General features: G+C 44.6%; 1 protein-coding gene across 1 annotated transcript in view; it reads left to right on the forward strand.

Moving 5' to 3' along the window:
• MCTP2 (multiple C2 and transmembrane domain containing 2) overlaps positions 1–13,416 on the forward strand; it is a 179,711-nt gene that overhangs the window by 31,937 nt on the left and 134,358 nt on the right. The window contains exons 4-5 of the mRNA XM_075006809.1: positions 7,117–7,179; positions 9,863–9,971. Coding sequence (XP_074862910.1) covers positions 7,117–7,179; positions 9,863–9,971 — 172 coding nt within the window. The remainder of the gene's footprint in view (positions 1–7,116; positions 7,180–9,862; positions 9,972–13,416) is intronic.

Below are 13,416 nucleotides of genomic sequence, written 5' to 3' on the forward strand. Positions count from 1 at the left end.
TAGGTAAGGGCAGCGAATGTAAACACAAGTTTTTAAAACAAAACTGATGGAAGAGATTCTATACAGTGAGACATATAGTAGCTGAGCAGGTTCCACCATAGATTTTTATTTCACAAAGAATTTTTACTGCTATCTTTGCCCTATTTGTAAAGGAGGAGGTTCACTTGCGTGTCTGCATGGTGAGGATAGGGGGTTTCGTATTTGTCATCATCTGCTTTAGGGGACAATTTTTGAGTAAATTGTTAAGCCTTGCCCTATCCACAGCATTCCTGTAGGTTCTGGTATAAAGGGGAAATTGTTGCAATGCGGTGAGTAGTCACAAAAATCAAATACGTTTTTCCCCCTTTGTCTTTGAACCCTTACTCAGTGTAGTTTCTCAATGCAGTTCATTTAATTTTTTACCATTTCTGGGTGTATATGGATCAGGAAATACTCTGCACTGGACCACATCACGCTGACCCGAGGATACCTTTTTTTGGCTCCTTACTTGACATTGCATGAGACGATGTTTGCTTCAACAGAGCAAAGAAACTAGGGGCATATAAGGGTCTTCCTAATGGGCTGCCTCCAATTGTAGTTGAGCCAGATAGTATAGTGACTCATGTTTTAAAACGGGCCAAATTCACTCAAGAAAGTATAAAATGAACCACTGTAAAGTCCCTGACCCCAAGGCTGCTATAGGCCATGGGGGATTCATCTGTAGAAAAAGCTGTTCCTCCTGCCATCCACTTGGCATGAATCTGGTCTTTTGTTTCAGCCTGGCCCAGTTAGGGGTTTAGCCTAGAATGTGGTTTAATCCACGTGGTTGCCACACTTGCAACAGGTAAAATCATTGTAGCTGACAATGCACAAGCTCCGTATTGCTGTTCCCAAGCCGCTGTCAAGGTGCTAAATGTTCTGCAGCCCCAGAATCCAACCCCACCCACAGAAATGTGTACCAGCATTTAAGCTTTCAGTTTAAAAGAAACAAACATCCCTCATGATAGAAGAGATAACATCCCTAATTATAATTAACTATATAGTTTAGCTGTTTCATTGCTGATCATTGTAGCAGAAGCATGCAAACTGATGAAGTCCTGATTTTTCCCTTGTGCAGCTGTCACAATTTGGGGCTGGTCTATGTAAGAAAATCTGGGGACCTGATATCCCTAAGACATTTTATAATTGCACTAAAAATTGTAACAACTTAAGCTGATATACATAAGCATTATATTTACTATTACAGCTGAATACACATAATCATGGTGTCTATATATATCCAGTCCTTTCTGTAATACATTTCCCTCCACAACTTCTAAACGCAGTGTAGAGAATATTCAGTGCAAAATTCTGCAGCACAGAAGACATTATTCTAATGTCAAAATAAATACAAGAATAAATACCGTACTGACTTACTCATGTTTCATTCAGTTCAGTTGAACACTCCATGTGTGATTTTCTAATTTACCTGAAGCTTGCCACAAAATTTGCAGTCTGGTTTGTCAGAGTGCCACAAGAATCCGGGGCATTTGCCACGGATACACTGCAGTGAATTACTGCCTGGTGCTTTGCCTAATGCTAGCTAGACAGAACTGGCTTAAAGAATCCAGTATCATTGCCATGGGACGTTGTAAAGGCCAAAAGTATAACTGGGTTCAAAAAGAATTAGATAAATTCATAGGGGATAAGTCAACTGTGGCGGGAGCCCAGATCGGAAGACAGCACCCCTGTTATCCATAGCGCAGAAGTACATCAGGTATTATTACCCTTACTTCTGTGCTGCTGCCTTCAGAGCTGGGCTGTTGGCCAGCAGTCACCACTCTCTGCTCACCCAAGGCTACGTACAAGTAAGGGTGGTAATACTGCGATCCTTCTCCAACCCCCGCAGCTCCGAAAGGACTCAAAAAGGAGCTGCAAGGAGTTGCAAGGTTAAAACCCAGCCTGAGAAGCGCCAGTCTCCTCTGCAAAATCTGCATAACAAAACAGACCAGATTTGATGGTGGGACCAGATTTCATAGTCTGTGATGTTTTTCACATGGTTGTGAGTTGGGAAGGGTTCTAGGTATTATTCAAGATGGACAGTATGCAGCCTCCAGCTCTTGGTGTCCCTAAGCTCTCACTGTCAGATATGGTGACTGGATGACAGAGGGTGGGTCCTTTCATAATTGCTTATTCTGTTCATTCCTTCTGAAGCATCTGGTATGGGTCAGAAGAGATGATTTTGGTCTAGATTAGGGATGGGCAATAACTTTTGATGGGGGGCACTCCAGTAATTCGGTTAGTGGTCAAGGGCTGCACTTGTCCATGATATTAATGGAGCAGGAGCAGGAGCAGGGTCTGAGATGGAGATTGAGTGCAGATGGAAACTTGAAGTAAGAGATGGGTGTGTGAGATCTGGGAGAGGGTTATGACCTGGGGCAAGGTACTAGGGTTCAGGAAGAGGGGAGAGCCCAAAAGGGGGCATGGGTGCAGAAGAAGATTCTGACCTGGATGAGGAGTGCAGGAAGGGGTGCAGAGTATGGGAGGGGGCTGTGACCTGGTGCAGGGGGTTGTGGTGCAGGTCTGGAAGGAGGTATCCGTGTAGGAGAGGATTCTGACCAGGAGGAGAGGAATGGGAGGGGGCTGGAGTGGGGTTCAGGGATTTGGGTTGTGACCAGGGGCAAGGGGTTGGGGTGTAAGGTCTGGGAGGGGGTTGTGATCTCGAGGAGCAGTATAGGAGGCGGTGCAGGGTATAGAAAGGGATGGGTACAGGAGTGGGGGTGCAGAGCATTACAGGTATAGAAAGGGATATGGGTGTTGGAGTGGGGACTACATGGAGTAGGGGGCACAAGGTTGGGGTGGGGGAGCAGCTGTGTTGCCAGAGACAGGCTCTGGCTGGGAGGCAGTACCTGGGCAGTTCCTGGCCAGCAGCCCTGCTGTTCCTGAAGTTGGCTCCCTGCCTGTCTCACCATGGTGAATGCTCAGCAGCTGCAGTGGCCATGTGTACTGCTCTAAACTGAATGCTGTGAGCTTGGGGTGGGGCTGGGGGAGGGAATATTGCACAAGCTTCCTGTCCTGCAAACAGGCAGCTCCTATTGGTCAGAAACCAGCCATTGGGAGCGACTAGATTTTGCTGGGGGTTGGAGCAGTGTGAGAAACCTTTGCTTACACCCCTTTCCCGTGCCCCTTGCATGCATACAGCCCCATAGCTGGCTTTTGAGAGCTGAGTGAAGGCAGGGCCGAAAGGGAGCTGGCTGAGGCTCCCCTGGGCCAGATCCAGGGGTCTGGTGGGCTGGATCCTACCCACAAACTGTGTTTTCCAGTGCCCTGGTCCAGATAGACCATTGGTCTCACCTGGTACAGCTGTTCTTATGTTCTAGAAAATTATCAACATTCTTTTGTAATAACAAAGGTTCATGTCACTGACCACACAACCAGAGGGATCAATCAGACCTTCTGAACCAGCTGTTTCACTTTCTCTAATGTGCTTGGCCATGTTGCATGTTCAGCGTGATACAGAATTAGAATGTGTGATTGTGGTTTGCCAACACTTTAAAGAGTAGGGACTGGTCTAAACTACTGTGCTGGGCATTCGACAGCCACCGTTCCCAATATTATTCATATAGGGTCAACTATAGAAAACTAACCTTTCTTTGATATCTCTGTTTTTAAGCAATCTGGCATTTCAGATTAGCTACTGAAAATAGACACACGGTCTAAAAACTGGTGCATCTTTTACTGTAGTCAAATGGAAACGGAGCTGCTAGAAAATTATTCTTTGAGTAGCCCTCTGCTTTGGAGTGTGCTCCCCTGTCTTGGTGACCTTCAGAAGACCTTGCCAGGCTCCTCTTTTCTCTGGGGCTTTTGAAAGCTGAAGTGTTGCCAGAGAGGTGATATTTGCAGGATAATGGATGATTCTTCGGTTTTCGTTTTCTTTTGCTTGGGGGCCAGCCACCTACTGTTTCACTCTTGGGTGGTGGGTCTCTGTTCTGTCTTGCCCTTTGAAACCTCTCTCGTCTGGCACTCTCTCATCTGGCAACATCTGTAATCCGGCCTAATTTTAATTAGCTGGACCTCCACTTATGGGTGTGGCCAAGTTCTGCAGTCCCATAATGTTTGCTTACAGCCACCAGCAATGTGTCAGTGTTCTGTGCTGTTCTTTATCTGTGATTTACCGCTAAGTGTCTTCTAAGAGCCCAGTAAGCAGGGGAAGTGGTGGTAAATCTACTAGACATTATCGACCTCCTGAAGTCTGGCAAATTCTCTCCTTTGGCACCAGTCAGGTCCCAGGGGTGCCGGACTAGAGAGGTTCAGCTTGTAATGCCAAAAGCCTGGCCAACTCTCCAGTGGTGCTGGCTCCCTGGGGTGCCTGGGGCTTCACTTTTTCGGTTGGGGTGGCAGTGGCTCCTTAGGGGCACTCAGGACCATGATGCTTCAGTGGCAGCTGTGCAGAGCTGCTTGCAGAGACGAGGCTGTGCTGCCCACCCAGGCATTCTCACCTTCCTGGCACTGGGGCTAAGGGCTGCAGGGATGGGAGATGATTGGGGTGCTGCTGTGGGGCAAGGGGGCTAGTATGGTTGGGGGGAACCATGCCCAGCAGGAGCACAGGAACCTTAACCGTTGCCGGTAAAATTCAGAGCTCCTCCCCTGGTTGGCTGCTGTCTTACTTACATGGCTGTTCCTCAGTGATCACTCTGCAGTATAACTGTGCCTCCTAACAGACCACTCCCTTTCTGTGTTGTGGAAAACAATCCTATTAAAGGCACATCCCATTTTCCTGCTACAACCAAACCTTGACCTTGCTTTCCTTCAGGATAAGAGGAAGCTGTATAGCAAATTTGGTGGTCCTAGTTCTCACCCTTTAGGACTTCTGGAGCAGCTGGACCCACAGACAGATGCACAAACACTCTCATGTATATAGTAGATAAAAAGCTCCATTTTGGGGAAAAAAAGACTAAATATGTTGCTCAAACTTAATTGCAAAAACTAATTTAGCTGCATTTTTGTTGGATAACACAAAGGGTCAATGCCATGCATAGTTAAGAATCTCAGTGAATTTCGATTTACTGAAAAATAGCACTGTATGGAAATTGAATTATAATTAGTTTCCTTATCTGAAAACTGTAGCTTTGTTCCAAAGATAGGATGTAAAATGTACAAGGAAGAGATTAAAGGGTGAACTAATGTTTTTTAGGTTATGTGATTGGTGATAAATTGCATGTAGGTATCAGAGAGACAAATATTTTTCATTTCACTTTTCTGCAGTACTCTTCTTTCTTGTGTTAACACAGTTTAAAACAAAGATGTAGAGCAAGACTACTACCAAAACAGCTGATGGTGCCTGAAGGGAATTCCACTGATGTCTCAAACTGGTAGAAGTACTCAGCTTAATGCAACACAACTGAAATTTTATGCACACTAGTTAGGAAATTCAGAGTTAAGATTCCCCAAGCAACTATAACTCAGCCTTCTTGTGCAGGGAGTTTTTTCTGTAGTGCTATCAGATGATAGTTTTGCTGACTTTAGTGTGTATTTGCAATGTGGTCAAGTTATGGTTATTGTGGGAACTGTAATTTTAAACTTCCTCCCTGTCAAACAGCTAAAAAGTCAGTTCTGTTGTTGCATGAATGTGGTTTTTAAATGCAATTTATATTTAGAAAATTAAAAAAAGGAAAAAAAAAAAAGAAAAGATGAGTGATTTACATTTTGAGTTGTACATATATTTGCATTTATTCAGTGTATCGATGTCTGTCTGTATAACTGAAAGTACCTGGAATTGCAGGGAAGAGAAGGTACACAGATAAACCTACTAAAATTAGAGGAGAAATTTCTGTATTTCATTGACTATCCCCTGTTTAAAGGTTTTTAATACTTAGTTTTTGCCTACACTTGGGGTAGCAGGCAGGGTACACATAGCTACACATCACAAGGAAAATTGTGACAAACCAGTCTTGTTATCTATACATATAGCATAATTAGCACAGAATGCAGAGCAGTGAGCTTAGTCCAGCTGGTAGAACTAGATACATGGGGTCAGCAAACCCTGGCATATGTGCCAACAGTGGCACACAAACTGATTTTCCTCAGCATGCGTGGTGGGAGCTCAGCCCCTTACCTCCTGCTCCATGCAGCTGGGAGCGTGCTTAGCCAGGCCACCTGTGGATTAACAAATGACCAGCTAATGATGCCAACAACCACCTAACCGGAGAAGCTCTGCATCTTAATTTATTTATAAATGAAGCAGTTGTTAAGTAGGACTATTAGTGACTTTAAAAAATATTACTGGCACTCATACCATATCTAGAGATCAAAAGGTCAAATTACTGCACTCTGCCTCAAAACGTTTGCTGATGCCCACCAGAGAGTGAACAGAGCAACATACTGTTTAATCTGTTTGCACTGTGATTGAGTGAGACCTACTCTACACGCATGTAGTGCCATATAAGTCTGAGGATTAGGGGTGTGTTTTTTCTTAACCAGTTGTAGTTATTCTGATACAGCTGATAGTGTGGATGTAGTTACACGCGTGTAAAAGGGTCTTGTTTTAGCATTGCTCATACCCCTTCCAATTTAGGAATAAGCTATGATGCTATATGTTTGAAGCCATATACCTATGTTCACACCAGAAAGGTTGTGTGACCTTAACTATGCCAGTATAGCTAGGGAGGTACAAGTTCTTGTGTAGGTGAGACCTTGTAAGCAGAGCTTGTGGTAAAATGGGAGAGCAGTAGACAAGGGAGGCTTACAAGTGTCTGACTATTCAAAGTGTTGAGTGCCTTCATTTCCTGCTAGCACTGATAAGAGGGGAGTCCCTCAGCCTTCCCTATGTTCAGGGCCCAAATGAACACTTGAAATTGGCTGACCTTCCCAAACCCTGCCTCTGTGCCAATGAACAGTTATTTTACAGACATTTCCACAGAAGCACTCATTTGTCAAACTGTGTTAATGTTACATTTAAGCATGCATATTATTTGTTCAGATTTTTGGTTTACTGCCCCAGCACACCCTTTGCCACCTGAAAAGGCTGAGACCTGTATAGTTTTAAACTGGATGTTGCATTAAATATGAAGTCCTGAGAATATTTATTGCGGTCGGTGAGCGGGAGGACAATATTTCTTTTGCCTATTTAATGATCTTTTTAAATTTTATTTTTAACAGCATCCATGTGGAGGGATCGATCTGGACTCTTCAGTGTCCTCTCAACTTTGTGAAGAACAAATTGTAAGTTTATGTGTTTAGAAAGTTTTGAATTCTGAGCAGAATCTCTGGGAAAATGGGGTTTAAATTTAGATTTGGGTCCAGCTTCCTGTGGACAAAGGGGTCGACGGACTTGCCAGGTACCTGAGCAAAGTGGGGGGTCCTGGCTCTGTGTTCCTAAAAGGGGTGAGGACTAGGTCAGAAGGGGTGGGGCTGGCAGAGCCAGCCTTCAGTTCCACCCAGAGCCACCCTGCCTCCAGGCAGCCCTCAGAGTCAACCAAAGTGCACCATGTGACACTCCAGATGTGATTTAAAGGGTTCAGGGCTTCTGCCACTGCTGTGGATAAACTAGTGGCAACTGGAAGCCTGAGGCCCTTTGAAATCGTTGGGCCCCTGCTCAGTCGCCCCTTTTGACCCACCCCTCAACTTAAAATATTTTGGTTTGTTTTTTTGTGATGTGGGAGGGAAGTGGTGTGAGACAATAACACTACTCTAGAAAACATTTTGAGATGAGATTTCACATACACGCTGCCACATTTTTCAAATGCTTTTCAAAAGAAAAGGCTGGATACAAAGGAGCCCTCCAGCTGCATAGATTACAGAAAACTGATCCTAGCCCATTGTTTAATTTGGAGAAACATGCTGCCAAAAGCACCAGGGTAGGGATTCATTTGCTTGGAAGATACAGAGAAAACTTGGAGTGGATTTTTCACTAAGGGATATTGCTTGAATGTGGGGATAGACCTATTGCAACGTTTATGTGAGCTCAAGCTTTTACTATTTAATTGACCATTCATTATTCTCCAGGCAAATACAATCTTCAGGCAGACTACAGTAAACTGGTTTATGGTTCATGCTGGCCATGTTCAGAAGACATTGGTAACATACACACATGTTCAATGGGTGAAATGTGTATTTATAAATTTCTGGATCCAACTCTGGGGTTTTTACCTTAAACTCAATTCTCTTTGTCCATGTAAATATAGAAATCAAGATGTTTCAGCAGAAACTTCAAAACTCCCCAGCCCAACCTTCCTCGCAGGAAAGTACCACATTCAAAATGGGTTCCAGCCTCAAGTGATCTGACAACATGTCTTTGTAGGACCAACCATAGTTCAGGTTCACAGGAAAAACCTGTAAAACTTAACAGGGGTTTATTTTTAATCTGCACCCCTACTTTCTTCCTCCCTATTTAGCTGATTCCTCAGTTTTCTCTTTTTTTTCCCACCCCCCCGCTCACACTGCTACTCCAGAGCTGAAGAAGTGGGTCTTTCCCATGAAAGCTCATCACCTAATAAACAATATTATTAGTCTTTAAGGTGCTACACGACTACTTTCTTTGTTTTAGGAAAAATAAGACTATTCACAGATCATTGTCGTGAGTGCTGGGGTATTGAGTTCCCGAAGTACAACTAATGGCCTTCACTAGCACATCTGACTATATTAATGAGTTTATACTTCATATTTCTAACTTCACGCACAAGGATGATACAGGCACACAAATAGAACATACACATTCTGGGGATTACACACTCTTCAATGAGAGGTTACATACCCCAACTTGCATAAAGCATATTTGAATTGTGCATGCAGAGCTGGTCCAGGGTGGTTCAGCTGGTGGCAGGGGTGCAAGATGGAAGTAGAAGTGAGGCCCAGGTAGCGGGTGGAGGATGCTGTAGTCAGTTGGAGCATGGGGTTCTGAAAGCACCTTGCTTGCCTTGCCCAAAGGCTGGGCCTGTATCCAGGCATTTCAGAGGGGCCCTAAACTCCAGCTGCTGCTGCCATATAGTAGCAACAGCAGCAGCTGGCGCTCCAGGCCCCTTTGAAAAACTGCAGAGCACTGTGCCTCTGTGCTGCTGCTCTGTATGCAGTGGGGACGGCTCAGGGCTCGTTGCCCTAAGCCCCGCTCCTTCTGCCTCTGTCCCTCACCCACTTTGGCCTGGGCCCCACAGCATCTGTTGGCACCACTGCCTGTATGCATATGTATATTCACAAACATTTCCACAAAAACTTGGAGGCGTAATATCCCAGCTGGAGCAGATCATGGAACTAGCTGGCTGAAAGCTTGGACACCTAGGGTCTCCTGCCCAGGGGCAGCCTGCAGAGCTGTCTGGGCTTTGCAGACCTGTCAGCCTGCCCCAGCTTTCTAGTTCTTCATCAGGAGACATGGAAATGGTGAGCGCCCACAGGGTTTCGAGGCTCGTAACTCTGCCACAGGGAGCTTGCAATCCCTGGAAGGATGGAGCTGCCTTGTATCTGAGAACTGTGCAGGGCAGGACTGCTCTGGAGCTATGGACACGGTTAACCCCAATGTCTCTAGCAGGCATCCAAGAAAGCAGACAGGTTTCTTTTGGAGCTCTGCCAGGGATTTGATAAAAGCTCATCAAACTCAAGATGTTTCTGGAAGACCTTTTGGGTTTGCTGACTCAGTGTCTTCCAGCAAAGCTCTGTTTTGTTGGAAAATTCCCTATTGTTTATTATTAAAATGAGGAAAACTGGTAATTCTGACACATACTTCAAAGCAAAGCTTTTTTAAAGTCATCTCCGTGTGTGTGTGTGCGTGCTTGGGTAATCAGGATTCCCCCTTGCATCAGAAGAGGAAATGAGGCCTGTGAATTCAAGTCACTCCAGAAGTAGAAAGGCTGTTTCGATGTGTGTGCTTTATAGGTGATCAAACTGATATCTGACTGCTTTGTTTTTGTCACAGGCTCTTGAGGAAGGAAGTGACAGTTTGAGCAGCTTACCTAGTTCCTTTGCTTACCTACTGACGATACACCTGAAAGAAGGCCGGAATCTGGTGATAAGGGACCGCTGTGGTGAGTTTACCTTTTGACATATGGCTCATAACACTCCTTTAAAAAACAAACAGAAAAACCCTCACCTACTTCCCCAAACCCAAGAACATGCTAATGGGCTTGATCCTCACTTCTCTTTGTTTTCAGACCAGTCTAACTCAAGAGGCTTCTTACTTTGTCCATTGGGGCAAATCAGGCCCTTCTTCTGTCTGCCAGCCTGGCAGTCAGAATGTTAAATGTTCTGTCCTATGACCACCTTAGGTACACAAGGGAGGAGATAGGTAGATGCATATTGCTGCTTTTCCCAGGTTTCAGAATTACACACTTTGCAAAACCCATGTGTGCCTCCTACAGCTGGCGAAAGACTCGGTTCAATTCTAGTTTACTTAGAGGAAACCAAAGGTGGTTTTGAAATCCAGTGAGTAGCAGCAAAGGGGAAGACAAACAGCTTTGTGGCTTTGAGGACAGTACCGTGACAGGTTTCAAATGCGTGTTTTATAGGGAGGAAGTAAAAGTCTGAGAACTTGAGGGCTGCCATGCAGGGAGAGTTCACTCCTGAGGGTAGCGACTATGTCATTTCACCTAATGAGGCCTGGGCTCTATGTTTTATAGGTTGGTGAAAGGAAGGTCAGAAAACCATTGGGGAAATGAGTTAATCAGTGGGACAGGATTCAAATATTATGGAAAGTGTCTGGCATTTGAGTGTCTGCTGGTTGGAAAGAATAGCACATAGTCCTTGACTGTGTGCAGGAGCATTTCCTTTAAGAGCTTAGACCTGGTTCTCTTTGCCTTTCTAGAAACGCAATTATTAGTGCTGATTATAACACTCTGCCCATGGAGGAGCCTCTGATTACTTCTGCATTACTAACATATAAGCACTTTCTGTCTTGAATCTGAGCAATAGGGCACAAATTACACATGAATAACAGGGTACCCCATGGACCAGTTTCACAGATTTATTCACTTTCTTATAATGGGACCTGTTTGGTTATTGATCTCCTTTCTAATCTTTAGCTACATTATTTTTTCTACACTATATTTTACTGTCCTAGCCAGCGGGCGAGGTTCTCTCTCTTGGCCAGCTCCTAGCATTCTAGACATTAACAAATAGATGTTTTGTAATCTAAATCCTTCATGTTTTAAGCAGAACTGCTCTTTGTGTAAGTGCAGCGTACCACGAGGTTGTGTCAGAACAAGTCCTGCTGCTGGGCGGGTTGGAGGAAAGGACTCAACTTGCTACAAATGAGCAACTGAAATAGAGGAATGTTTCCCGACAAGACAGAAAGCGCTCTTTATCTCCCATTGTGCTTCCTGTGTCTTAATGAGGCATCAAACAACTCAGATTAGTGTAAAGTAACCACATAAAAACAATCCAGGGTGAGATGGATTTTGTTGGCTTGCTGGCAAACTGCATACCAAATCCTCAACTTGCTAAGAGGCAGTGTGCGTGGGGAGAGGTGCAAATCACAAAAATTGCTCCTGTGTTTGCGTGCAGAGGAGTACAAAACTTAGTGTTTGTCAGTCTGTTCTGTTGTCCGTTTCTATACTATTTGTACACAAACCCTTGACAGCAGAAGTGCAGTTATGATCAAACAGTTGCCATTGTGGTTCTTTTTGACTCCTGAGTTTTTCTTCATGAGAAACTTAGGCAGGTCTACACCAGATTTTATAGTCAGCTGTAGATACACAATTCTAGCTGCTGTGATTGTGTAGCTGCAATCGACTTATCAACAGTCGACTTATCTGGCCGTCCCTTACTCCTTGTGATATAGAGGAGTACAGGGGTCAACTGTTGACCCCCGATGGTTCAATTTTGTGCGTCCCTGTTAGGCCCACGCAGTCGAACCTCAGAAGGTCAACCCTGGCCAATCTGATCTTCCACATAGTGAAGACATACCCTTAGCTGGGCTGCCTGCAGCCATCGTTGTTGGGGTAAGAGATGGCTTGTGTATTCTTAACGGAGAAAGGACTTGGGCTCATCCTATCATCCAGCCATGGTGGAATTTAACAGGGAAAGGCATTATGCTTGCCCCTTACCCATTGAGATTCTGTAATCTGTCTGCCCCGAAAGTTTTGGCAGGACACTGTCATTGGGAGCCGCAAAGAGGAAGTCTCTGAAATAGCTAGGGCCTCATTCTAAGATCCTGAGGAGCTCAGGTGTTTGATAAGGGTGTGCAGCATTTTATGATGTTCTCCCACTGGCCTTTGGTACCCAGAAGGTGAGTTGTGCCAGCCCACACTGTAAATACAGGCTTCTGTGTCTGTGAAAGGAGGCAAACTATTAAATTAAAGTAAATACTCCAGGTCGTTCTGCTTTTACTGGCAAATAATATGATGTGAGTTACTGGACATCTTAAAATGTTTCCTTAGGAAATAGATCAGTCAGAATGTGAAACCATTAAAAGTCTGAGGGGGGGAAAAAAACAACCACATAAGAAACTTCAACCAGTTTGGTTCTGTTGGGATGGATGGTGGGAGAGGGGGCTTCAAAAAGATTTCTGTACGTTTATTACTCCTCGGGCTTTCCTGAGTGCTCTGGCAGAGATTGCCATTTACCTCACTATGCATGTGGAAGAGCTTATTTGTGTGTGTAGGCAGTCAGTTCTTGATGTAGTTACTTGTTCACATCTGCAAATCACTGGGTGGGGTTGGGGAATCCCTTTTAAGAGAGCACCTGAAAATGTGAAGTGTTCAGATTTGTTTATTGTTTTCTCTCCATCCCCAAGTGCCAACTGATGCTCCTGAAAAGTTTGGAAATCAGAAACCTACCCTGGTAACCAACCAGTGCTGTTAAACACAGCCATCAGATGCATTTAAAACCCACAACCCTAGCTGCCTCACTCCAGCAGTGGAATACGTGCTATATGCAAATAAGTACTTTGGTTCTTTAGGTGTTTTGGGACTCTTGTAAGCAGTGTTAGTGCATTTCATTGGGCTTGTACACTGCTCGTTGGCCTGAAAATGCACTTCCTAAAAAAGTGCAGATCAGCATCATCTAGGACATGACTGGAATGTTTTGATGTGTAGCAGTTGCAGGGGGCAGTATGTCAGAGGCTTTCATATGGTAGGTTCTACTCAGTGATTGGCTCAGATTAGAGATGCTCTTACTATTTGAAGGAAATATTCCTTTCCATTGACACAAATTGAGCTTTAGCCAAAGATTCTTTTCTGTTATTATTCCTTGTCCCATGATTATCCTTATGTATGCCATGTGGAGAATACCCAAGCCCTGTGTCGACATGTGCCACTTCCTTTCAAAAGGGGCATGTTAATGAGTGGGTTTGAAAGATGCTAATGAGGTTCTGCAATGAATATGCAGCACCTCATTAGCATAATGACAGCCGTGGTGATTCAAAAGTGCGGCTTTTCAAATCATGCACCACCTGTGGAGACGGGACCTTCCAAAAGGACCCACTCCCCCAGTTTTCGAAAGCCCTTCTTCCTACCTGGTGATCGGAAGCTTCCG

This window comes from Carettochelys insculpta, chromosome 12, assembly GCF_033958435.1.
Source record: "Carettochelys insculpta isolate YL-2023 chromosome 12, ASM3395843v1, whole genome shotgun sequence".
Taxonomy (NCBI): domain Eukaryota; kingdom Metazoa; phylum Chordata; order Testudines; family Carettochelyidae; genus Carettochelys; species Carettochelys insculpta.